Source organism: Phyllostomus hastatus, unplaced genomic scaffold (assembly GCF_019186645.2).
Source record: "Phyllostomus hastatus isolate PE091 unplaced genomic scaffold, TTU_PhHast_1.1 phas_contig_402, whole genome shotgun sequence".
NCBI classification, from domain to species: Eukaryota; Metazoa; Chordata; class Mammalia; order Chiroptera; family Phyllostomidae; genus Phyllostomus; species Phyllostomus hastatus.
In genome coordinates, this window is record NW_025333873.1 from 326,594 (window position 1) to 352,418 (window position 25,825).

The 25,825-nt window shown below is 52.8% G+C and overlaps 1 protein-coding gene across 1 annotated transcript in view; it reads left to right on the forward strand.

The window, feature by feature from the left end:
- The window catches only part of GALNT14 (polypeptide N-acetylgalactosaminyltransferase 14), a 190,214-nt gene that overhangs the window by 93,343 nt on the left and 71,046 nt on the right, over positions 1-25,825 (forward strand). Inside the window, exon 2 of the mRNA XM_045844560.1 lies at positions 23,518-23,687. Within this exon, the coding sequence (XP_045700516.1) occupies positions 23,518-23,687 (170 nt within the window). The remainder of the gene's footprint in view (positions 1-23,517; positions 23,688-25,825) is intronic.

The following is a 25,825-nucleotide window of genomic DNA, read 5'->3' on the forward strand; positions in this document are numbered from 1 at the left end:
GCTTCAGGGTGCCCACTTTGAGGAGGACAGAGGCGTCTTTGTCCTATGTACAGTGTTTCTTGTATCTTGTATCTTCTTCAATAAATGTCTCTATTTTTCCTAGTCCGTGGCTGGATACCTTCTGAACAGACCTTGGACATAACCTCTGTGTGGAACCCTTGCACCCCTGAGCCTACCCATTATAACCCTGCTGACCTTTCAAGGTCAACTGCAGGCCCCTGATGCAGGACTGGGTAAGGTGGTTGTGTGGTCATGCGGAGTACCCTCGGCCTGTTGCCTAGCTCAGCCCCTGCAGGACACGGCTAGATTTTGAGTGAGTGGTCATTAAATGAGTGAATGAACGAGTGACTTGGGACCCTCACAAAAGAGTGAGGTGGCCAGTTAGGTGCCAGACACTAGGCTCTGCCGTTGCAGAAAGGAGAGTTCTTTACAATTGAAACGTAAAGCCAAACCCACCCACAAAAAGCCCTGATGCCAACAAACTCTCGACCCAAGTCAGGTTCTACACGAGGACTACGCTGTTCCGCGTGGGTGTGGAATTGCAGCTGAAGGCCACGGGGAGGAGCGGCAGCGTCCGCCCTTCCCGGGGGGGTCGGGGAGGGGGGGTTCGGGCTTCCCTCCCCTCCGCCGTGAGAGGAGGCACTCAGGCTACGGATTTAGCACACCTGTATTTGAGGCCTCTCTGGCTTCTACCAGCCTGTGGTCTTGGGGACATGACTTTTCTACCTCATGGAGCTGTATGAGAATTATGGGAGATGATGCCCAATAAAGCATAGTACTGCAGACACCGAACTCGCCATCACCAGCCCCTGTCACACTGTCATGTACTCATTTCATGACCGCTCACGGAGGATCTGTCTGCCCTGCAGGGCCTGGGCTAGGCAGCAGTCCCCGGGGCTACCCCACGCAACCCCAGGGCCTGCAGGTCACACTGAAAGGCCACGAGGCTGTGAGGGCCGCGTGCTGAGTAAAACTGTGCATCTGTTGTCACCATCCTCAGCATCGCACTCTCACGTCCCACAGACCCTGCCGAAATTTCCTTCTGATTCACTTTGTCCCTCCCTAGAAGCCTTCACTGTTCCAGACGTCTCACTCAAATACTTTTTTTTTAAAAAGAGCCCTCTGCTCTTGTCTCTTTCACAAGAAGGGACAGTGTGTGGCAGCTGTCCCTCTCCAGTCCTCCAACGCTGACACTCCCCTGCCCCTGGGCCGTGGCCTCTGTGCTCATGGCAGAGGCAGGCCCGGGCCTCCTTCCTCGCACGGCTCCAGGCCCCCCTTCATCTCAGGAAAACTCCCTCTCCTGGGGCCTCGGAGACGCCGACGGCTGCCCCAGACCTTCGCGGGGAAATGAGTGGAGTGCGGCCCCAAGACCCAGGGCCTGCGGGAGGGTAATTGACCCTCGTCGCTGTAACTACCGACGCCCTTACTGCGCACACAGGCGGCTCGCCCTTGTTGAACAACACATTAAACCATTAGTTTCCATGCCAGTGGGTTCACTTAGTTCAAAGTGGCAAAAGCTGATCATTAAATTCTTTTTCCCCTGCTTAATCTCTTTTAAATTGGTTGCCTTTTCATTTCATCAAGTGCCTTCTTTCTGAACCTGTGCAGCAGCACCGGTGGATTCACAGCCGCCAGGAGCTGGCTCTCTGGGTCTTCCCTGAGTGGTCTCTGTGGGTGACGAGGACGTGGGGACAGGGGCTAAACAGGGCCCTCCCCCTGCCGAGTGGGCCCCTCTGAGCGTCATGAAAGGGCTATTGGTTGTGCTTCTTCCTCTCTTACCTCTGATACCTGTGTCAGAAGATTCCAGTCTTTGAACACTTTGCTTCACCATCCTGTCCAAGAACCGGGGCCCCCTGTAGGTAAAAATTAAAATCCTGTGTTTTCTCAGGAGAAAATGGCAATATTTCTTAATATGGATACTGTGTTATGTGCATTACTTGCATTAAATTCAAGTGTCATTAAGGTTGTAATAGGAGATTTTGGTTTGCTAGGACCCATCAGAAATGCTTGAGTGGGTGGGGGGAAGGGAGGTGGGAGGGGGATGCTGAGGGTCCACTGTCCCTCCTGGCAGGTCTTATGGGCTGTGGGAGGAGAAGTCCTGGCTTTCAAGGTCAGGTCATCCCTGCTGAAGGCCACAGGGATGGAGGGAGATTAGAGTCTTTATGAAAATGTGGAGACAGAATTGACATGTGAAACCAAAACGGCATTAACAGAATGGCTGCAGGGCCAGACAGATTTGGGTTCATCCATGAACCGAGCATCCTTTATTCACATTGCAGGATTGCTAGGAGGCATCAGTGGGTAACGAGTACAGGGCGCCTAGCCCAGAGCCTGGCACACTGCAATGATGACAGCGTACTGTCCTCTCAGGGCTGCATCTCCATGCTGGTGCCTCAGCAATGCTCCAGGGGGCTGGTGGCGTCTGGATGGCAGACCGTGTTTTAGGACCAGTGGATCTGCAGTTGTATACCCACCACTGTACTCCCTTTACAGAAATGGGTCCCCTGGTACAAAACAATGCTATGGGTGGGCAGGGAGTCCCCTGTTGATACATCAGACTTTGTGTGAGCCTTCCAATGGTGGTACCAGCTCAGGGTCTGTGGGCAGGAAACGTGAACACATACCTGGAATATGTGTTCAACTGGGAGGGATGAATCACTGCTTTTCCCATCATGGGCAGGTCCAGTGTAGTCCACTTGCACTCAGTGGCTGGCTGGCCTCCTCAGTGGATGGCGCTCTTTGGAGCTCAGCACTGGTCTGTGTTGTTGGCAGGTTGGCATGTGGCCTTGGTGGTGGCTGGATCACACTTAGTGGAAGGGAGGCCGTGCCCCAGTCGTTGTAAGGGGCAAGGAGGTGGGTCTGGCCACCCGTTCGTGAAACCTTCTTGTGTTCCCTGGACACACTCAGCCCATTCTGGATGTTCCAGTTCCACTTTTTGATGGCTTGCCCCCAGGCCTGCTCACCCTCGTGACATGGTAGGTCTGGCGATTTTCAGTTCGTTTTGAGTAGTCCTGGCTAAGTTCTTGCTTCACGTTCTATGTCCAATTTCCTTTTTTAAATGCTCTTTCTTCACTTGATATCTCAGGGTGAGTGTGTAGGGTGTGTGTGCGTGCGCGTGTGTGTGTGTTCTGTCTCTCCCAGGCCCCAGGAGCATGCCCTGGTGTAGAGTTCTGTGCCTCAAGGGACATAGGTCACCTTGCTGCATAACCCTGAACTACAGACCTACCATGAACTGAACTGCAGTTTAAAACCCTGCCACTTTTTCCATTAATGTCCTTTGTCTCTTCTGGGAACAAGTTCAGCTGTTATAGCTCCTTAGTCTTTTCCAATCTGTGACTGTCTCTGTCTTTCCTTGTCTTGCATGACCTTGACACTTTGAAGAGTGTTAGTTATTTTGCAGAATGGCTCTCAGTGGGGCTTGTCGGATGTTTCTCCCGATCAGGTTGAGGTTAAGGGCTTTTGGCGAGGACGCTGCTGTCAAAGTGATGTCGAGCCCTTCAGTGCGTGATTTCAGGGGATGCGTGTTATTGATACATCTTGTGACTGGGGTGTTGACCCTGATCACGTGGCTAAGGTGGTACCAGCCAGGTTTCTCCATAGTGAAATTAACATTTCCCCCCCTCCTTTGGAATTAATAAAAATCTTGGAAGAATGTACTTTCAAACTATGCAAATACCTATTCCTTCTCCAACTCTAGCCCACCAGTTTTAAGACAGACGAATGCACTTTCTATGGCTTTTGTGGCCCCCTTTTATACAGTGGAGCTGACTTCCCTCTGCAGTTCTGATATCAGGAGCGGAGTGTGGGCTCCTAGGCATGCAACTTGCAACCCTCACAGGCAGGCCACTGACACTCCTTCAAGGCTATTGAACTTGGTCTGTCGTAGGCCACAGCGCTTTAGCTCCTTCCTGCTTCCTTTTCTCATCCGCTCCCCTGCAGATTTCCACTTCCATCTCACGCTTCCTTTGCCTTTCTCCCTGTTTCCTTTGGTTTGCTTGTGGAATTAATTGCGGCCACAAAGACTTCACGTAGAGGATGCAACCAGCTCAGACCTCAGCACTCCACACTCAGGGTAGGCCCACAGATCTCAGAGAATGCCCACCCTCCTGTTTCACTCATGAGTAAACAGACACAGAGCACTTGAAAAGAAGGGGCAGGTGCCAGAGCCAGGCCAAGAACTCAGCTTCCTGACGCTGTGTGCTGTGTTCCCAGGGGTGCTCAGTTCCTCCAGGCTGGTCCTACAGAGATGTCCCCAGGCCCTCTGACCAGCACACTACCTGTCCCTCTGCTCCTTCCTGAGAGGAATTCTGGCTTCCAGTCCAGTCTTCAGCTCCTCCACCCTAGTCCTGGAAAGGGGCCTGCTCTCGGCCTGGTTGGAAACCGGGGGTCCCGTGCCTCTCTGGGGGACAAGCATCTCCCTGCTCTGACTTAGAGCAGTAGCCACAAGGACCTTGAGAGAGCCCAGACCGGTGGTTGCTCCTCTTGCCTTCCTTTGGAGGGGAGGGGGAAGGGAGTGGGGGTGCTTGGAATGCTCACTTTCATTCCCATTTTCGTCCTCATCTTTGGTCCCTGCCACCTCTTAGCAAACAGTTACTATGAGCAGGTCACAGCTTTTTACAAGTATTTTCATTTAATCCTTCAACCCTGAGAGAGATATGATTCTCCCCATTGTACAGGTGAGGGAACTGAGACTCAAGGAGACTCAGTAGCTTACTCCAGATCACATAAAGAAAAAGTTTTCAGGTCGTTCCCACAGCCATTTAGTGTTGATTTCATAAGAAAACAGATCCAGTGCCTTACTGGTTCTTGCACTCCATTCCTAGGCTTTCATCATGAACCATCTCTGCGCTCGCTGGTGTTCTCTAGCAGAGTCTGCAAAACGGGCTCCGACATGCAGCAACCCTGAGCTCCCCCGGAACGAGAACAGCAGTCTCTCCCTTTCACGTCTGAACGCAGCAGCCCCGCCGGCTCGGGTGCTCGGGGCGCACTTGGAGTTGGCCTCAGCGGGCTGTTTCCTCACGGTCCTCTGACAGCCTGGCTGTGGGGAGGTTTGCGGCCAGCACACGTTTTCTCCTTCGAGGTGACTTATTAGTTCTGCCTGGATGCTCAATCATTTCTGCCTTGATTTTCCAAATTCAATACCTAAACCAGGAATGTCTTCATGCCAATTGTTCTGTGTCCATTTTTTAAGGGGACACAGCCCACTCTTCTGATGTGCAGATTTGGAGCTTTTTAAAAAAATCATTTGATTGTTGTTCAAATCCCCATCCTTCCCCATCACCCTCCCCCGCCCTGCCCACCACCCTGAGTGAATACCTATCTGTGTGTTCCACCTGTGTCTTCCTCAGCTTCACCAGTTTTCTGATGTTGGGCCGCCTTTGCTGTTTCCACATGTTTTCCCTCTTCCAGTTGCTTTAATAACTTGAGCCTTTCTCCTCTGCAGTCACAGTGGCTCAGCCAAGGACCCGCCACCACCTGGCGGATGGGGACGGGCACCCTGCAGCTGGTGTCACTAGTTAGCTTTTCTCCTGTGTCTGCTCTGCGCCTCGGAGTGGGTTCTGCAGAACTGTTCTGTGATTCTCAGTGTCATGAACCTTCATTTCATTTCTCTGCTTTGGCATCTCACCTTTCAGCTCTTATTGGATGAAATCCGTGTTCTTAAGTTGTTCTATAGCATGAAGCATGTTTGGGTAACTTCCTTCTGTTCCTTAGTTTACATTTTCTTCCACACTGGGGAGTTTGTTTTAAGTGTGTGTATGCGCAGTGGAGTTTTTTTTTTTTTTTAATCATTGTTCAAGTACAGTTTTCTCCCTTTTACTCCCATTCCAGCCCACCCACCCAACCCTCCCCACTTCCCTCCCATTACCACCCTCCCCCTAGCTTTTGTCCATGTGTCCTTTAAATTTGTTCCTGTAAACCCTACCCATTCTCCCCTGAAATTCCCTCTTCTCTCCCCTCTGGTCCTCAGTGGAGTTTTTAATATATTCTTTACCCTGTACTCCATTTCTTTGTTCGTTTTTGTTTTATTCCCTCACTGACATGTCTGCCTCATTGCCACGCAGTGTGTTCTTATCTTGCCTGGCCTCCTGACCCTGATGTAGGGCAGGTCGGTTCTGGCTCCTTTCCCTGCCTGCCTGCCCTTGTCCCTGTGCTCCGTGAGGCCAAGTCTGGGGGCCAGGTGTTCTGTGTGCTGTCCACGGTTCTGCAGCCCGAGAGCCTGGCCAGGTGAGGGATGGAAGGGAGAGCTGGGGCTGTGAGCAGTCTTCATCCGGACTCCCGGACACTCATAGAGAGGCCAGGATTCAGACAGAAAACCCACGCTCCCCTAAATGTGTTGTTTAGGGAAGAAGGCCCAATAAACACGTAATTATAGTAAGTGCCATGACATAAGAGGAAGGGACACTTTTAGACTGCAGGGACCAGACGTTCTCAGCTTACTCCCAGTACTGGTGGTAGTTTAAGGATACCCGTGTGCGGGGACCAGGATGGAACTGAACCAGATGAGGCTAGAAGCTCAGCAAAGAACTTGTGGCCCCCAGTAAGGAACTCGGCCCTTACTCTATCAGCAGGACCCACCTGTGTAAACGCACTCCGGCAGCAGTGTGAAAAGTTAAGTACAGACCTAAAGATGAGTCCCCAGAGCCTGCCTGTTGGTCAGCTCCGTCAAGGGGCCAAGGAAATCTCTTTCACACTCGGAGCAGGGGCACCAGGGAGTATAAAGGTTCCAGAAAGAGGCCGACACCTCCACTCTTCTTTGTTCCTGCCCCGTTTAAGACTCCCTCGGCTTCTGTGCAGCAGCTGAAGAACACGCAGCTTTTCCTCCTGGTGACACTTCCTCGTGGCCCTCTGGAGATGTTTTTGAGGGTCACCCAGATGGCAGCCAGGGCCGAGGACTGTACATCTGAATAACATATCTCACGGTTGTTGTCTTTTTCCAGCACCAGCACACAGCAGGAGCCAATGATAAGGTCCCCCTGCACAGCGCGCCTTATTGCTTTGCTCAGCATACGGGATGGCCAGAGACTGGCAGAGCTGGGGGACCGGCCTTGGCTCTTTAAAGGGCAGCTGGGAGGGAAGGAAGGATGACACTGATTTCGTCCCTGCCAGACAGGTCTGCTCAGGTGAGCTCACCTTTTTAGGGAGGCACCCATTCCTCTGTCCCTGACTCGGCAACCAGGTGCCTCCTGGGCCCCCAGGGTGGCACTGGGTCCTTGACACTGCAAGCAGAAATTCACTTCTGTTTCTGCGAGGACATTTCTCTGGGGGAAAGGGCCATGGGTTCCGTCACATTGAACAGGGAACCATGTTTTCTCAGCATAGTTGAGAATGCCTGCTCTGTGGAACCTTGCATTTCGTAGGTGGGGAAAGTGACGAAGACACAATGAGCAGAAGGGATCCATGGACACCGGGTGGTGGCAGAGGCGGACCTAAAGGCCACAGCTCCTGGGTCCTCCGAGGACTCCCCGCTGCCTGGCTGTGAGGTCCCCGTCTACCCCGTAGACACACGGGGTAGTCTTCCTTTTCCTGACAGACTCAGAGATGCTCTGTAGTGAGCGCTCAGTGCTTTGCTTACATCAGCTCCCTAGTTCGTGAAACAGAACATATCAAGATTTTACAGGACAGGCAGCTGTGCCACTCTCAGGAGAGAGGAAGAGGATAAGTCACTTGCCCGAGGGCATGGAGACTGTGACTGGAGGACAGAGATGGCACGCTCGGCTCGCTTGGGCAACCACCCTGCCCATCCCGACCTCTCACTGCTCTGGACTCCTGTCTCGGTCCGTCCGTCTCGAAAGGCTCACGTCAAGCCTGGTCTATTCCTGAAGTGCCCTCTGACAGGCCCAGCCCTCACCGCCCCATTGCTCCAGTGGGTGGGGCCATTGCAAGAAGGTGGGCAGGTGGTCCTGGTTAAACTCGCATCCCGCTGCCTCTGGGATGGCTGCCCTTCTTCTCCCCCCAGCCTCTGCTTGGATGCGATGTGGGAATAGTCATCTTCCAATCCTGGGGCTTTTAAGAGGATTAAATGAGATCATTACTGTCCACTGACTCATTTATTCAGCAAGTATTTGAGAATCTACCATGAGCCAGGAACTGTGCCGAGGATACCAGTGGGGCCTGAAACAGACACAGTTCCTGTTCTCAGAAACTCCCAGAGGCAGACAGGAAATGTGTAACTAGACAGAGGTCCCCGCTTTAGGCTGGGACCGCCAGATTCTATGAAGGAGACGCACCAAGTTCTAGGAGGGAATAAGGAGGGACTTGATTCAGCCTGAAGATTCGTGGAAGGCTTCTCTAAAGATATGGTAACACTTTGTCTGGGAGCAGATGGGTGAGTAGGGCTTGACCAGATGAAGAATATTCCAGGAAGGCATGGAGTCTGGAGATGGTGTGTTGGTATGCTGGCTGCCGTAACGGAATACCACAGGCTGCGAGGATTAAACAACAGACATTTATGTTCTTGAGGTTCTGGAGGTCTGAAGTCTGAGATCAAAGTGCTGGCAATGTTGGTTTCTCCTGAGGCCTTTGTCTGTGGCTTGCAGAGGACTGCCTTCTCACTGTGTCCTCATGTAGCCTTTTCTCTGTGCAAGGGAACCCTGGGGGTCTCTACCTCTTTGTATAAGGACACCAGTCATGTGGGATGAGGGCTTCACCTTGGTGGCCTCATTGTAACAATCGCCTCTTTGACAGTCCTAGCTCCAGGTACAATAGCATGGATTAGGGCAGGGGTGTCAAACTTATTTTCACCAGGGGCCCTATCAGCCTTGCGGTTGCCTTCAAAGGGCCGAATGTAATTTTAGGACTGTATATAAATGTAACTACTCCTTAACTAGGGGCAAGGAGCTCTACATTTGGCTGTTTGAAGGCAATAGCAAGGCTGGTGTGGGTACTGGTGAAAATGAATTTGACACCCCTGGATTAGGGCTCACCCATATGAGCTCATTCAACCTTAATTACTTCTTCAAAGGTCTTATCTCTAAATACAGTTACATTCTGAGCTACTGGAGGCTTCAACAAATGACTCTTGTGGGGGACACAACTCATCCCCTAACAGATGGAAAAGGGCTTGTCCTGTTTTACAAGCCAAAGGGAGGCCAGTGTGGCTGGACCATAATGAACAGAGCGGGAGGGAGAGTGGAGGGAGGTGGGAGAGAGTGCAGGGCCTGGAGGGCCACCGTGCAGTAAGGGCAGTATTCCCTGTGCAGCGAGGTCGGCATTCCGTGTGCAGTGAGGACAGTATTCCCTGTGCAGCGAGATCAGCATTCCGTGTGCAGTGAGGACAGTATTCCCTGTGCAGCGAGGTCGGCATTCCGTGTGCAGTGAGGACAGTATTCCCTGTGCAGCGAGGTCGGCATTCCGTGTGCAGTGAGGACAGTATTCCCTGTGCAGCGAGATCAGCATTCCGTGTGCAGTGAGGACAGCATTCCCTGTGCAGCGAGGTCGGCATTCCGTGTGCAGTGAGGACAGCATTCCCTGTGCAGCGAGGTCGGCATTCCGTGTGCAGTGAGGACAGCATTCCCTGTGCAGCGAGGTCGGCATTCCGTGTGCAGTGAGGACAGTATTCCCTGTGCAGCGAGGTCGGCATTCCGTGTGCAGTGAGGACAGCATTCCCTGTGCAGCGAGGTCGGCATTCCGTGTGCAGTGAGGACAGCATTCCCTGTGCAGCGAGGTCGGCATTCCGTGTGCAGTGAGGACAGTATTCCCTGTGCAGCGAGGTCGGCATTCCGTGTGCGGCGCGGAGCCGCTGCAGGGTTTGTGATCCAGAATGGGAGAGGATCAGGTGCCATTTTTGAAAAAGTGATTCTAGAAAACTAGGATTTTGGGGGTCAGGAGTAGAAGTATGGAGTTGGGCCTACTGCGGTCTGTAATCCAGAAGGGAGTCAGTGGTGGCAGGGCATGGTTGCAGAAATAGGAGAGGGCAGGTGGGTGGGTAGAGACATGTTTCGGGGGTAGAATGGACAGGACATGGTGATGGGTTAGACGTGTGTGAGAGTTCAAGTGATGGGGCAAAGATGCGGGTTAGAGGGAAGGGCATATCAAGGATTCTGAGCTTCCTGGCTGAGCGCCTGCATGGATGGCGGTGCCGTTCTCACATGGGAAAGACGGTGGAGGCACGGTTGTGATGGCAAGGTCAAGAGCTCCAGCTGGAACCTACTTGGAGTGAGAGGTTTATGAGATGCCCAAGTGGGCCTGTTAAATAGGCATTTTTTTTTAAAGATTTTATTTATTTATTTTTAGAGAGGGAAGGGAGGGAGATAGAGAGAGAGAGAGAAACATGAATGTGCGGTTGCTGGGGGTTATGGCCTGCAACCCAGGCATGTACCCTGACTGGGAATCGAACCTGCGACACTTTGGTTCGCAGCCCGTGCTCAATCCACTGAGCTACGCCAGCCAGGGCGGCATATGTTTGATGTAGATGTGGAATGCAGGCAAGAGGCCTGTGCTGGAGAGATGTGTTGGGAATTATCCACCTGTAGAAGGTTTTCAGGACACAGAAATGGAAGAAATCACCTATGGTGAGCACATCATGAGAAGAGAGGAGGGTTAAATCGACATTTGGAAGCCAGAGAGGAGGAGAGAACAGCAAGGAGATAGAGAAAAAGGCCAACGTGTGAGGGAGGCCAAGGGAGAGGGCTGGGGGAAGCCAGGGCCCAGGAGCACCTGAAGGGGCTTCCTCAGTGGGCTGGGTCGTTGCTCAGAGGTCAAGGTTGGTGAGTACGCCAAATCACAGCTCAGTGCTGGGCAGCCAGGAGGTGTCCATCAATGTGGGAACCTTTTCCTTGCCCCTCTCTCCTTCAGAATTTTTCTTATCTCTGAGGCTGGCCCTCGGATTACAGAAAGCACTCAGGAATAGTGAATTAATAATGAATGAATGCAGGCATCAAGCGAATGAAGAAGCGTATGACCAGTGAGGCTGTTAGTGATGGGTTTCTGAGGCGGGCTGTAAATCCCCTCATCTCCCTGCCTGCGGCCTGGGCGTTGGTTTCGTCCAAGGGCTCGACTCGGTGCAACGTTCCTGGACACCGTTGGCTCCAGCCTGGCAGAGGGCCCTCTGGGAGCTCCCTCTCCTGCTTGTCGGGCATCCCGGCCCGAGCAGGACCGAGGCGGTCCCCTCGGCTGCCTGTGCGGGGAGCCGCCTTCCCCAGTAGGTCGCCAGAGTCCCTGCCATCTTTCTTCCCCGAGCCGTGTTGCCTGCACTGTAATCACACAATCATGATGCCATTAAAATGTCACATTTGGAGAAATCCGTATAAATAAAGCATTAACAATCGCTTGAAAATTGTAGTCTTTACCACTAATGACCTACTTTCTCTACACCTCATGCACCCCCCCTCCCCGCCACCCCTCCTCAGCAGCCTTTTCCCCCCAGTCTCACTTCAGAGACAGACCAGGAGTTACGGCCCTCTCTGCTGCCTGGAAAACCTTCCTTTTCAATGTGTTGGGAGAGGTTTCTTGATGGGGCCCAAGACGTCCAGGCCAGGGGAGCCCAGCACTGAGCATTTGGTGAAGGCCGCGAGAGGAGGCCACACCCAAGCAGATCTAAGGTCCTGGTGCTGGACGGCCCTCGGAGAGCGTCTGGTCTGTGGGAAGTTGAAGAAAGCGGATGGTGTTGAAAAATCTGAGGTGTGGATTCAGTCCATGGGCTTTGACTCCTTCCTTTGGGAAGAGATGGAACTTGAGACACAGTGGTTCTCAGCGTCCTGCCCAGGGGCTGTGGGCCAGAGAGCATGGGATCCCCATGGCCACGAGTGGAGGGTGAGAATGCAGGTAAAGGTTGGTAGGTGGGCAGAGACCCCTGGGGCAAGACGGCTTTTGGTAGTTTCCCCCTCATTTCCCAGCATAGCGCTCTGGAAAAGTCCAGGTGCTGAATTTTCTTTGTCATCACAATCGAATTTTAATGCACTAAGGAAGCGATTTTCACCCAGTGTGCCATAAGAATCTTTAAAACATGCAGTACCTGACTATTTAGTCAGCGGCACTGACCTCTTTTCCCTTAGACTGTCTAAAAAAAAAAATGACAACAGCCAACACAACAATGGCCATCCGATGTGAATGAATCAAAATTATACCTATTATTTTGTCAGATGCGCAAAAAATGTATTTTTTGGTGTTCTGCAGAATTTTAGGAAATTAGTTTATGTGTGCCGTGAGCTGAAAAAGGTTGAAAATCGCTGCACTGAGGAGGTGGAGTATTTAAAGGAATCTCGCAGGGAGTGAGCCCACGAACTAAAACACAAACCAAAACAGCTCTGGTGGACTGATTAACCTCTTCCCAAAGTATCTGAATTGCAAATCCTGATCCCCATACAGCCCCAGCTGTGATGAAAGCGAGAGAGCGCCTCTAATTCTGAGGCAGCCAAGAGGCCACTGCGGATGACAAGACGTGGAATGAGAGTGTAGGAGACATTGGAAATACCACTTCGGCACCCCTCATGCCTGTAACAACGAGAATGATCAGTGACAAGCACTCATTTGGGGAGCCATTATTGGTGGTTCCTAAGGTGGGGGAAATGCCCTCACGGGTCTTGTTTGCGTAGCAAATGCACATAACCCCCCTTTTATAGTTCGTGCAAGACTCCCTGGAGTCGTTTCCTGCTGTGCCGTAAGGACGGTCAGTCCTTAGGACCGGCTCAGAGGGTTTCTCCCGGTTTCTCGGCCCGCTGCCGCCACCGCTTGCTGTATCATCCACAGCACTTAATTTGCGCTTGGCTGAGGCGGGCACCCCACCCCCACCCCGATTCAGCAGGCATGACAGCAGGGACTGTGGGCCTGCTTTTGACATACCAGCCAGCGGCCCCTATGGAGTCCTGTGAGATAAAGTCATTTCAAAGTCACTCACTCTCACCCCACACCTACACATTCAGCAGCTGACCTAGTTTTGAGGGAACTGGAGGATAGCTGGATGTCACCGTATTTACAGAGCCAGTGGAAAATGCGCTAAACTCTGGGCACAGCGTCTGGGATCTCTCGCGCACCTCGGAGGCGGAAGGACACAGGGACAAATTTATCGCAGCTGAGAGCTTGAGACTTCTCACTAATGTGACCTTATGGGATGAACGACAGGGCTCAGGGGACACTCGACTCTGAAACTCTGTTCAGCTAGATCCTCATTGACACCTCTGGGGGTGTGGATTGGGGAAGGTGCTTCCGTGCTAACTTTAGCAGAAAGTGTAAGAGTAAGACTGAGCTTCCGGCAGGTGCCCCTCCCCCCTCCTTCCTTCGTGGTCCTTTTCTATGCGTCTGATGGGTTTGGAAGTTCCCTTGCTCCAGTGACCCTCTGCCACTGCCGATCCCAGTTACGGATGTGACAGAGCCCACCTGCCTGGGTTTAACCCCAGCACTTCCACTCACTAATTGTGTGACCTTGGCCAAGTCTCTTTAGCTCCTCCAACCTCAGTTTCTCCTTCAGTAAAAAAGTAAGGTTCATAATAGCACTTGCTTCAGATTTGTTCTCAGGGTTCAATGAGTGACATTTTCAGGACAGAGCCTGACACAAAGTACGCTCTACAAAACTGCGAGTTGTGGTTGTTTTGAGTTGTGTCTGGTGTGAGAGCTGATCACCCTTTCTAGTCTGTCCTTTCCCTGGGCTTTCCACAGCCATCCCCATCTGCATCTCTCTGGTCACCTCTCCCAGAGGGGCACCCAGAGGGAGATGTGGCCCCGCCAAAGCCCTTGCGGAGCACACTCCTGGCGAGTGCGGCTGCCCCACAGACCCTCCCGCCCTTGGCAGCCAAGCCCCAGGAGCCTGGGGAAGCCCCTCGGGCTGATGTCAGGGGAGGGGAGAGAGCAGCAATTGAGCAGGGACACTCGGGCTCCTGGGCCAGATGAGAGACTTGGGGTCTCCAGTAGGGTCAGGCGTCTGACCCCAGTTCCAAGGTCTCCAGGTCTCTCCCCTGAATAGCCCCACACAGCCGCTGGCCCCGCCTCCACATGCGTAAGAAAGAGTTAGCAGAGAGGCCACGCAAAGCTCTGTTTCTAGCCTTCTAACTAAGCTGGTGATAATCTTACATATTATGCTTCTTAAAGCAGTCTTATCATTTGCATGGTGCTGGGCTCAAACCCACGTTCGAGATGGAGCTTCTGGACCAAAAAGCCCTGCCGAGCCCCAGGAAACACTGGTGTTAATAATAACCAATGGCTTTCATCCGGACAGTGGGTGATGCGTCCAGTTGCCTGTGGACGCCATCAGAGATCCCACCCGGAAAGAAGAAGTTAAACATAAATTGGCTGACTGTAAATTACATTTTCTCTCCATTAGCATTCAGTCCCCAAGAGAAATAATGGTAACCACGAGCAATGTTGACGATAATAATAGGTTACACGTGCATTATGTTTTGCCAAGCACTTTTTCCTGTCTTATCTCATTTCTGAGATCTCCTTCTGTAAAACTGCATGGGGTGAAGATTGGTTATCGTCCTCAGGATGGAGGGAGAAACCGACCACAAGAGGTGGAAAGGGCATGCACAGCAGAGCCAGGCTCAGGACCAGCCTTCCAAACTCCTGTGCTCTTATGGTGTCGATGGGACTGTGGGGAAGAATCACAGGACCATCCTGCTGTTGGACTCCCCCTTCTCTGCCCATCTTTACCTTCCCACACAAAAACACTCTGCCCTGCATTTCTTCCAGGTGAAATTGACTTAAAATGTGCAAGGGGCCCCTTTGAAGAAGAAAAGAAGCCACAAAAGCGTAACACATAGGATGAGCACGTTTCCTTTGGTTTCATTTTCCCTCCTTTTCCCCCTCTTTTATCTTTTTCCTTTTAATCCATTCCTGTCCCTGGGTTCACAGTTTGCTGTCCTGCAGGCCCAGGTCAGCCCACAGGCATATGTTTTTTCACCCAAGGAGAGCTTTAAACCGTGTACCTGGGCAGTTATTGGGCAGTTACCTACAAGGCACTGGCTTTCATTTCGCTTCTTGGTGACCCTGCAGGCAGGTTCATTTGTGACCCCTGCTAGATATCCTGGTTCAGTAATGCCCCTTGGAAATTGCTTGACTCCATCGCTGTTTCTGCGGCTAAAGAGCTTCCTGATGATACCTGAAGACATTCCCGGGGCCTGCCCAGGCGAAAGAGGAGAGAGGAGACTGGCTTGTAGGGAAGCCGCTCCTGTCACTGAGAAATCAAAATCTTGTTTTTAGTGTCTTCTTCCTCTTCTAGAAGTGGCTTCCAGTGGGGTGAGCCTCTACCGTGGGGTGAGCCTCTACCATGAGGTCCTGTCTCTGTTCTGCTCAAGGCCACTCTGGCCACATTGCTGGGCCACCCCGGGAGGAGTTGGCCTCTATTTCTCTTGCACCCCTGCCCTGGGAGGTGCCACAGCACCCCCCTGGCAGACCTGCCCTCAGACAGATGAGGGGACCTTGCGCCCAAGACAGCTCGACTGCCCACACCACGGACAGCAGCGTGTTTCAGTGCTCAGCGCTGTCCGGCTGGGTGCCTCCCTTCCTGCGCCCACTTCTGGTGCTTCTCTTCCCAAGTCCAAGCCCTCCCTTTGGTCTCTCCTGGGCACTGGTTCCGTCTCCCAGTGCATGCTGTCCTCCAGTGTCGGCAAACCCACCCTCCTGGGCCCCTCTGCAGCCCACCAAACCCTCTTCCTCCTGAGCCCCTTGTGGGTGCCTGGCTCCCTCCCTCCTTGATCTCCTGTTCTCTCGGTTCCAGAGCTGGGACGGATAGAGGCTTCTCATGGCCCAGTGATCAGAGAAGATGGTGCAGAAATACACAGAGAAGAAGGTGCAGAAATAAATGGGGCTGGGGGGTAGGGCCCACTCTCTCTCAGTCCTCCTGCTCCCCAGCAACGGGGAGGTGCTCCTCAAGCAAGCCACAAGCGACCCGAGGTGCCCATCTCCATCAAGGGGCTCTGGGTTAGCCTTCGGTGGTGGAATCTACAGGGTTTGGGGTAGGAAGGGAGCAGGCACGTCAGCGTCAGCACTCACGCACCCTGGTGCATGCAGGGAGCCAGCCATCGTGCCCAGGAACGCTGACTTCCTCTTCTCTGGCACCTCCCTCTCATGCTAATTAGTTAGCAAATTAATCTCTCTATAGGGTCCAAATGGTGTGAGTTTCTTTATTTCTATTCCAGAAACAAAAGCTGGGCTTCTGTCCATTCTGCTAATCACATTATATTATGCAGTTGGAGTTTTCAGGCAATTATAATTATCAGAACTTTTCTTCTCCCAGAAAGCCTGATGCACCCCCCAAAGCTGTGTCTGCACATGTGGTGTACAGTTGGGATATGGCTGGGGAGCGTGTGTGTGGCGGGGATGCGGCGGGGAGGAGCGAATCCGGCGGCGGTGGCTCTTGCTGTCAGAGGCTGAAACCAGGTGGAGGAAGAAACCAGCATCTTGGAGGCTCTAGATACGGCGTCCGGGGTGTCAGACTCTCCGGAGCCTCAGAACGGCCACAGCAAGGCGCTCCCGGCAGGGCCCACTTTCTAGGCACCTGGCTCCGGAGGGAGGGCGAGGGGGCGAGAAGGGAAGTGGAGAGAAGGCGCAGAAGAAGGTAGAATAGAAGAGTAAACTCAGCCCCGCTGATCACACGCTACCTCATTTGGTCTGAGAAATAGCCCTTTCCCCCTCTATTATATGTCCATTTCATCTATCAAACTCTTTGAGGAGTGACTTTCATATAATTAATACTAACCATTAAACTACAGCATTGAAGAAGCAATTGCCTAATTCTGAGGAAAATTTAAATTTATTAGCAGCACCCGAGATAAAATGAATGCTAAAGAGAAGGAGAGAAAACCCAGCAGAAGATAAATAGAAAGCCAAGTGGGATATTGACTTGATCCTTCTCCAGTGCTGGGTAATTTGGCTTCCAAAGTGAGTTAGATCATAATAAATTAAATTTAGATTTCTGCACATCAGTTAAATAACTCCCAAGACAGAATTACAGTGAGATGAAGAGGTGCTAATACATGGTGAAAATATTAAAATGAAGATCTTATCTAATAATCCATAATTGATGTGCTGTCCCCAGATGAGGGGAAAAGGATTTTTCAGCTTTGTCATGAGCGCAGGTGAGTGAAAGGCTGGCCTGCCCCTCGTTATTTGTTCGAGTTTGTCTTGCATGCTGGGAGTGTCTGTTACCAGCATTCTTTTCCCAGGCCGCTCCTCTAGGGAGGGTGTACAGAGCAGGGGTTATGCAGTACTCTTTCTAACTGTTTGACCGGTCCTGGGAAAAAGAAGGTCTCTGCCCAGCCAGGCGAACAATAGAAGAGTATAGGAGTAGCAGTGAGCAGATACTTCTGCGTTCTCGTGACTGCCCAGCATGGGGAAAAAGTGGCCCTGTGGATGAATGAACCATCTAGTAATGTGGAAGGAATTCCGGCTTTGAAGGCAAAAGTCCTGGGTTGGTGTCTCAGCAGCAAGCTCACTACCTCTGTGGTTTCAAGCAAGCGCCTTGGCTTCTCCGAGCCTCAGTTTTCATAGTGTGAAATGGGAACAGTGCAGCCGGCCTGCCTCCCTCATGGCGGTAACACAAATGAGACATTCCAGTGAAACCCTTTGTAGGTTACACGCACCTCCCTTCGGCCAGTTTGGTACGGACTTTCCGTCATTATTAGACTCTTTGTTTCTAAGTTATGCTGGTTCTGTCTCAAAGAACCTTTGTTCTTCACTAATTTTCTATTCCATATTTTAACCATTTATCTACAGTTATGCTTTATTTTGTATCTATATTTCCTGTATCTGAAGTCCTTTAGGAGATCAAAATACCGGGTCCGGGAAAAGTAACATCTGCTTGAGTGTGGTTAGTAGGGTAATAATATGGGTGTAATAATTTACAGTTTTAATTGGAACTTTGCACCTAAAATGTCACATGGTGGGCTTGCGTGTGGTATTGTTATGTCACAGAATTGCATGCTCATGATTTTGTCATGGAAGATTTTGTAATCAACAGGGGCATTATTTGCGCCAGATCCTGTCTATTGGTTCTCGTCTCTGCTGACTCTCTCTTCCAGTGACTTGTTCCTTTGTGTGCCTGACCGCTTTTTGTGGTGATTCCATCTTTTTGATCTGGGACCCTTACACCCGCCTTCTTGGCCTTCCTTACGGAGAACTCGGGCTCGGTCTCCCCACCTTGTGCGGCCTTTCCCCTCAGGGCAGCCTCACGTGCCTTTACTCGCCATTCTGTCATCACAGCCCAGATTTCAGCACCCTGTTTTTCCCCAGTTTTATCACTGCTCTCACAGTGAAGATTTTCCTTCTAGAAAACCCAGGCATGTATTTAAAGGCAGAATCTAGTCGTAGTTTAGCGTGAGTTCCCCGGAGTGTCTGCTCTGTGCTAGATGCAGAAGCCCCAGCGGGCACATAGCAGGGACCCTGGGGGCGGTTTGGGGAAGCCAGAGGCTGTGGGCACCCGCGGGCGAGAACCCCAGGACCACACAGCTGGCTCGGCAACTGGGTCTGCGGGCTTTGGGGCAGGCACGGCTCAGTTGGATGAACTTTGGCAAATCGTGTACCCTCCTGTGCCTCCGTTTCCTCATTTGGAAATTGGGAAGACAATTTTCTGTTGCATGTCCCGCGAATTTGTGTGCCCATTTTAGCACAGACGCAGCATTTCCACCCAACAGCTTCCGTCTCGGAAACCCGGACACACAAGTTAGACTCCGTGGTGAGCAAGGTCTCCCTGGTCACACCACTCGTGTAGAAGGCTTGCCAGGGTGTTTGAATTCCTTGATGGACCCCACCTGCTTTCTGTTGGTCTTGTTCTCCTCGACCCCCAGTGTACATTTGGCACTCTTCTGTGTCACTTATTCTGAGCTGTGAGTCTCAGCTGGTGGTATAAGAGGGCAGAGGGTGCTGCGCGAGGCACAACAGTTACTACTAACTATTTGAAAGGCGTAAGAAAGATTAGATTTGTATCATAGAACTTAGCGGATAAAACCAGGCCCCAAAGGAGAGATTACTAGGAGACAAATTCTGGTTCAATATTAGAAGGAAACTTCTAGAAGCTGTAGTCCTTTGCAGCTTGGAGTGGGCTACTTGGGACCTCTGTGTCCCTGGCTGGACCCAGGGGGCCTGCCCACTGGACAATGGAATGTTGTGCTGGGGTTTCAAACACTGAATGGATACATGAATGATTTCATCTTTAATTATGACCTTCTCCCGACTGTTAGCCTAGCACATTCCCACCTTCCTGCAGGAATGTGGCTGCCAGCTTTTGTGCTCTGGCTGTCAGGAAGAAGCCTGCTGCTGGGAGGGAAACCGCCCAGGAGGGGAGTGAAGAGCAGGTGGGGTGACGGGGAAAGGGGGACAGACAGCCTTTGGGAGAGGCAGGTCCCTGAGCAAAGAGAGAACTTGACTGAGGAAAATGACGGAAACACGTCTTTGCAGACTCCTGAAAGGAACGATACTGAGGCTGCCACGTGGCAATGCCGCCTCACGGTTGAGAGCCTGGGGGCTAGAGCCGGGCTCCCTGGGTTCAAATCCTCACCCTGGCTTGGTGGGCAAGTCACTCCATCTCTCTGTGCCTCTGTCTCCCCATTTATAAAATGGGAAGGGTGCTGTTGACATCTATCATTTCGGGGATCAGATGTAAATATTTATGACACATGATAGGTACCCCCAAGGTGTGAGCTGTTTTACTATATTATTGGGCAAGTTTTTGAGAAGTTTTATTCCAGATACGCACAGTTCAGAGCTGGAGAGAAGCCTTATGAAGAGACAGAGATGTTCTCATTTTAAAGGTGAAAAGGAGAGAATTAGGACAACAAGAGAGAACGTGGAGTATCGAACTGGGGAAAGGAGGAGAGAGTGGAAATAGTGGAAAGTGGGGGCAGCCACACAACCGAGCAGAAGGGAAGTCTTCCACCCGTGACCGCTGAGCCACGCATCCGCTCGAAGCCAGGGTGAGAGGGAGCAGGCCGGGCTGGGATGCGGGCAAGGGAGCTCGAGATTCCTCATGGAGGAAGCATGGTGGGAGGAAAGGATGAAGCAACTCCACAGATGTGCTTTTGAGCTTTTGCTTTAGGTGCCAAATTATTTCAGCAACGGTCTTGGCCAGGGGTTTGGCTGACTTAACCAGATGGTTCCTATTTAAAAGATTGTTATCTGTGTGTGGCATCATTTTGACTCCAGATTGACTAAATTCTGGCCAGAAAGTTAAGCGGGGACTTGCTTGGGAGGAGCGTGCATGGTAGTGAGGAGCAGGCTCAGCCCTGGGGCGGGACCCTGTGGAGGCCCCTAGGTGCGTGTTCTTGTTTCCAAGGGGAGCATGACCCCTTGTCCCGTGGAGGTTTGTGAAGGTGCCAGCATGCGTTCAGTTGCTCTCCTGGATGGTCACACGAGCCAAGAAGCGAGTGGGTGTAACATACTGCACTCTGGACCCCCAGACCTAGACATGGGACTTGAACTGTAGAGCTTGGAAGCCACCCCCACATCTGTACTAGAAGTGTCTGGGGAGTCAGTGACCTTGCAGAAATCCCGAGAGGCCCACGGCTGGCCTGTTCTGCGGGCAAGGAAGAAAAGAGTGGCTGGCCCTTCCTGTAGACATGCCCCCCTCCGCTCCTCATGACGGGTTGTTGTCTGCCCACTCAGCCTCAGCAGCAGAGACGCCCCTCGTTACTGTCCATGAGGAGACAGAGCAGACCGTGGCCTTGGGAGGCTCTGGGGAGAATTCGATCAGCTATCCTGTCACTTACTAGCTATTAAAGCCACTGAACCTCGGTAAGCCGATCCCTCCCTGTGCAAATGGGGCTGTGTGGAGATTCTGTGACAGTTGCACATGCTGCATTGTAAAACAGAAATTGCTATTCCGATGGTAGTGCTATCATTTTAAACACAGATTCATCATTATTTAGTGTGTTCAGATATCTCGATAGGAAAGCCAAGCTCCCGGTGCAGGGCGTCCTCCCGCCCCCCCAGCGTGGACCTCAGAGCAGAAACGTGTGGGCCAGCTCCATAGTGTGACCATCTGAGGGAGCGGTCCTCTCTAAGGACAGCCTCGTGGCCTAGTCTTGACTGTTCAGGTGACTGTTCTCGCCAGCCTGGCTGCTGCTCTGGCTCCAGGCTCTCTAGGGGCCAGAATGCCACTGAGTTCTCCCGGCACCATCTCCAAGGAGACGGGTCTGTCAAGGAGGCTTAACCGCTCCTAGGATGGCAAATGCCAGGCTGAGCAGATCACCCAGCCTCAAGCCCTCTTGGCCCTGGGCCTGGTCTAGTGGGAACAGAGAGTAGGGGATGAAGCCAAGAGGTTGGCTACCTGCCCCCTCCACGGGTGCCTGCCTCTCCACCTGCTTCTCCCGCTGATGCTGGAACCATCCATCTGGGCCCCAGCAGGAGCTGCCCAGTTCAGGCTGCCCTTCCCACCAGGCCAGTTGACTGAGGTCACCTCCCCCCTGGCCTCCTGCCATAGCTCCCCTCCCCCCACCCTACCCTACATATGTGGCCAGGGGCGTTTCCCTCCTGAGCTGCTTCCTGCAGGTGCAGCTGCGTTCCAGAGTTTTCTTTCACTCACGCCTCTCTGCGATCCCACTCCGGCCTCCCATTCCTGAGCTAGCCATTCCCTGAACAGGTTTCCCTCCTCAGGCCTCCCCACCTTTTGTCTGGATTTTCACCACACACGTATTTGCTCTCCCCACCTCCCCTTAAATGAAGTAAAATTCCTGCTCAGACTTCAGCCTCTAACTCACTTGACACTTGTTCCAGGAAGTCCTTCCCGCTTCCCTCACACCTCCATTAGCTGTGTGAGAGGTGTCTTCATGCGTGTCTCTGAGCCACACGGCAACCCCCCGCCTCGAGGGCAGAGGCCTCCCCTCTCTGCACCTCCCTTCATAGCACAGAGCACAGTGGGGCCCACAGTTTATTTACAACGATGCAATGAATTAAGCTGGAAATGAGCCAGCAGGAGACGGTGCAGGACCCCATGTTCCTTCCCTGGAAGATGCGGGGTCAGTTCATCGTGTGGTGACATTCTAAGCACAGGTGACAGCTGTCAGGCTGTGACATTGCACAGCACAGGCTCGGGAGTTTTGCACACACCACTCCCTGCAACCAAGTTCCCCCTGAGTAGCAATAGTATCACAGGACATTAATAAGATCAATTATTGGATAAAAATCACTGGTTTCTAAAGCTTCATTTTGTGCTATTAGCAGGAGAATGCTGTTGCAAAATGAGATAACGAGAAAGAGAGATCAATTACCAGATAAGACGGAGGGGCGCCTGAGCGGAAGGGTGCCCGAGGTATTCGCACACCGGCAAGCGGCCCCTCACCTGCCGTGTGTGGGCGGGGCTCCTGCTCTGCTGTCTCTGTGCCTTTCTGGCTCCCCAAGTGGAGAAGGGCATCCTGCTCAGTGATGGGAAGGGCAGGGACCGGGCAGCTTGCATAGCAACTAGGCTCGGTAACACACGAGTGAGCATCTCATCCTCGGTGAGGATGCCAGCCCCAGGGCCCGGGTCCCCCATCCCGCGTCAGACCCTGGTCAGTAGGTTCTTCCCAGAGGCACAACATTCCTTTGGCTTTGATGAACCTGAAAGGTCTGAGTGTGGTTGAATACAGACCAGCTCTCACCTTTCCCGATGACAGTGCTAGCATCCACTGGGTAGTGGTCGCCAAGGGATGCTTATCCTGTGGGATAGGCCCTGAAGCCCCGCCCCCTCTCTGGCTTTGCAGTAGGGCTCTGTTGGCTGTGGATCCGGTGTGGGTGGGGCTCTGGGTGAGGCCCCCCTCCCTGCGTAAACCCTCCCTCCTCCTCCACTGTGCGAATGCATGGAGGGCATGGGGGGCGGGGGTGAGGGGGGCGGCTGGAGCTCTGCTTCACGCCCTGCCTGTGTCCACTGGGCAGCCTCAGACAAGCCAGTCACCTTTGCGAAACCTTGATTCCTGCCTCAGTACACAGGGTTTTGGGGAAAGCGAAAGGAGCTCATGAATGAGGAAACTACCTAATACCTTGTAAAGTGCTGTCTCCCCGGATGGTGAGGGTTATGACTTGTTTCCCCACTGATGCTTTATAAAAATAATTGCAGGTTCTGGGGTTGGAGCAGGAAAGGAACGCGTAGGGTGCCTGTCCAGTGGGAGCACGGCATCTCAGATGGACCACCTACTTCCCGTCACAGCCTTCCTATGGGATGACGGTCATTGTATACCTACTATGTGCCGGCTGCTGTGCTGGCGATTTCAGTTGTGTGTCCTCAGATTATCCTGGAGTCAGGATACTAAAATCCACTCCCGGATTGTGGAATGTTGAGCAAGGTGCTTAGCCAGGCGAGGCTGTTGCCTTGCCTGTGTAATGGGAATGTGAGCCATACGCACCTTGCAGAAGCACTGTGAGAAATACACGACATCCCAGGAGTGACAGTCCCGGCACGCGCCTGGTGTGTCGTGCTCAGTAAATGGTAGCTGCCATGATGGTCGTTCTGTTCACTTGGGTAGCTGATGGTTTTATTAACATCCTACCTCTGGCGCATCTCTGAGCCAAACTTGCCAGAACAAGCCTGGACTCTGCGGTTGGACACTGATGGATGGACAGAAGGGCTGGTGGAAGGCCAGGAGCCATTCTCACAGACTTCCTGTTCCTGTCACACAGATTTTGGAAGCTGACTGGGATGACCTGTGGGACCAGTTTGATGAGCGGCGGTATCTGAATGCCAAAAAGTGGCGCGTGGGTGACGATCCCTATAAGCTGTATGCTTTCAACCAGCGGGAGAGCGAGCGCATCGCCAGCAACCGGGCCATCCCGGACACTCGCCACCTGAGGTAATCCCCTTTCTCTGCTACTCTCTCGCCTGCCCCTCCCTGTGGTCAGGACACTTGATTTGTGCGGTGGCCAGTGCCAAGTGCCGGGGCAGGCAAACCGTTTGTTGCCAGCTGGTTGATAGAGGGTTTACAATGTGGCCATTCACACTGTCTGTGCTGAGCTTGGTTGTGAGCTACCCAGTGGAGAGGGTGGGAGGCCCCTTTCACCAGCAGCGGGGACTAGAAGTCACAGCCCAAGACCCAGGGGATGGACTGTATCTAGAACACTTCCTGCTGCTGGCCTGGGAGCTTGTTAGAGTCAGTCTTGCATTAGTCCCGTGGAAATGCCCCAGCCCGGGTCCTGGTCCTTGGCATCTGATAGAATTTTATTTAAACATTAGGCTATTTTATTTCTGTGAGCAGAGGTTACGTGTAGGAGAAGAGGAAGGAGACAGAGTGCTGAGGGGCCCCACTGGGTCTCAGTCTGGTGGCACCTTTCTGCTCCTGAGTCCAGGGGCCAAGCCCTCCAGAGGGACAGGGACACCTGCCGGCCAGGAAAGGAGCTGGCACGTCTGGGTGAGAGCTGTGGTCAGAGAGGGCTGGGGGATGTCCCTGGACGCTCTCCCCTGCAGCGGGGGGGAGGGGGGTTCCTTCGGGAATTCGCTGAGCAGGCAGGTTCGCAGGGATACCCTGTGCAGGATGAATTTCTGCATTCACTCTACTCTATGAAGGAGGTTCATAAAGGCCGGATGTCCCCAAAGGTCCAAGTTCCCCTCGTCCAGTCCTGGGCTCTGCAACTAACCCGGTGAATTCCATCTGTTCAGTAAGTGTGGTCTGCTGGGATTTTGCAGCAAGAGGGGAAGAGAGAAAATCCAGACACCCTTTGGGAAGACAAAAAGGGAATGTGTACCAGGCATGTGTCTGCCTCAGGGCACTGACCTTGCCCTGGGGAGGTGGGGGGAGCTGGGATTGTGTTACTCAGAGCATTTCACTTGTATGGATCCTAATCTGAAAGAGCAGGAAGAGGAGAGGACAGGGGATTAGGAATGAGAACAAGCGCACAGGACCAGGCAATCAAGGCACTGAGCACCTACTGTGTGCGAAGACCCAGGCTAGCACCACGAGAAACCAGCGATCGATCAGCCATCTCCAGGTTGAGTCGGGTAGAGGGCTGCCCCTGTGCCCACCTCACTCTTGTGGTGTCGGGTGTTCCGAAGACTACCAGCAAAGCCTGGTGTTCTCCCCTCATATCGGCCCCATGGCGGGGTGGCCTTCAGTCTATAGGGGCTCCCACTTCCAACCCTGTGTCCATGAGGTCGAAGTCGCCAGCTGAGTCCCTGCATCCCCCTGTGAGTCCAGCCTCCACTGTGCACTGGCTTCCTCCCGCTGTGAAGTGTGGAGCCTGCCGGCCTGGCCTGACAGAGCCCTGCGGCCCTTCCCGGCCCTGCCTGCCCCGGCCTGCCCCGGCTTCGACCAGCTGTGGCTGCTGCTGACTCACAGGCCCCGTGACTAGAGATTCTTAGCGGAGACCGACCTTTGGGCTGGGTAATTCTTTTTCTCGGGGTGCTGCTGTGCACTGTAGGATATTCAGCAGCATCTCTGGCCTCTGCCCACTAGATGCCAATAACACCCCCAAGTTGTCAAAACCAAAAATATCTCCAGACATGGCCAGATGTCTCCTGGGGACAAAACTGCAATGAGAACCACGGCTGCAAAGCCAGCCCCACTTGTTACCTGAGTTCTCAAGAATGAAATGTAAACACGTTATCGGCCCCAGCAACGGGATGAGGCCACACCCTCCCTGAAAGGCGGAATCAGGCAGAAGGCGGTACTTAGAGCCCAGGGGGTTGAGGTGTAGACTCCGGGGTCAGATCATGCTGTTTCCAGTCCTGGCTGCGCCACAGACACAGCGGGGGGACCTCACATCGCCTGGCTGCTCCGGACTGCAATTTCCTGTTTTAACAAACAGGGATTGAAACAAAAACAAACAAACAAACAATAACGACACCCACCTAATGTGATTTTTTTCTAAGAATCAAATAAATTCTATGTAGAGCACAGGGTAATAAATAACATGAGCTGGCTGACAGTGCAGGGCCAGAAATGGGAGGCGAGGGCCCTCCTGAGAAAAGTGAGGCCGCTCAGGCAAAGAGATGCAG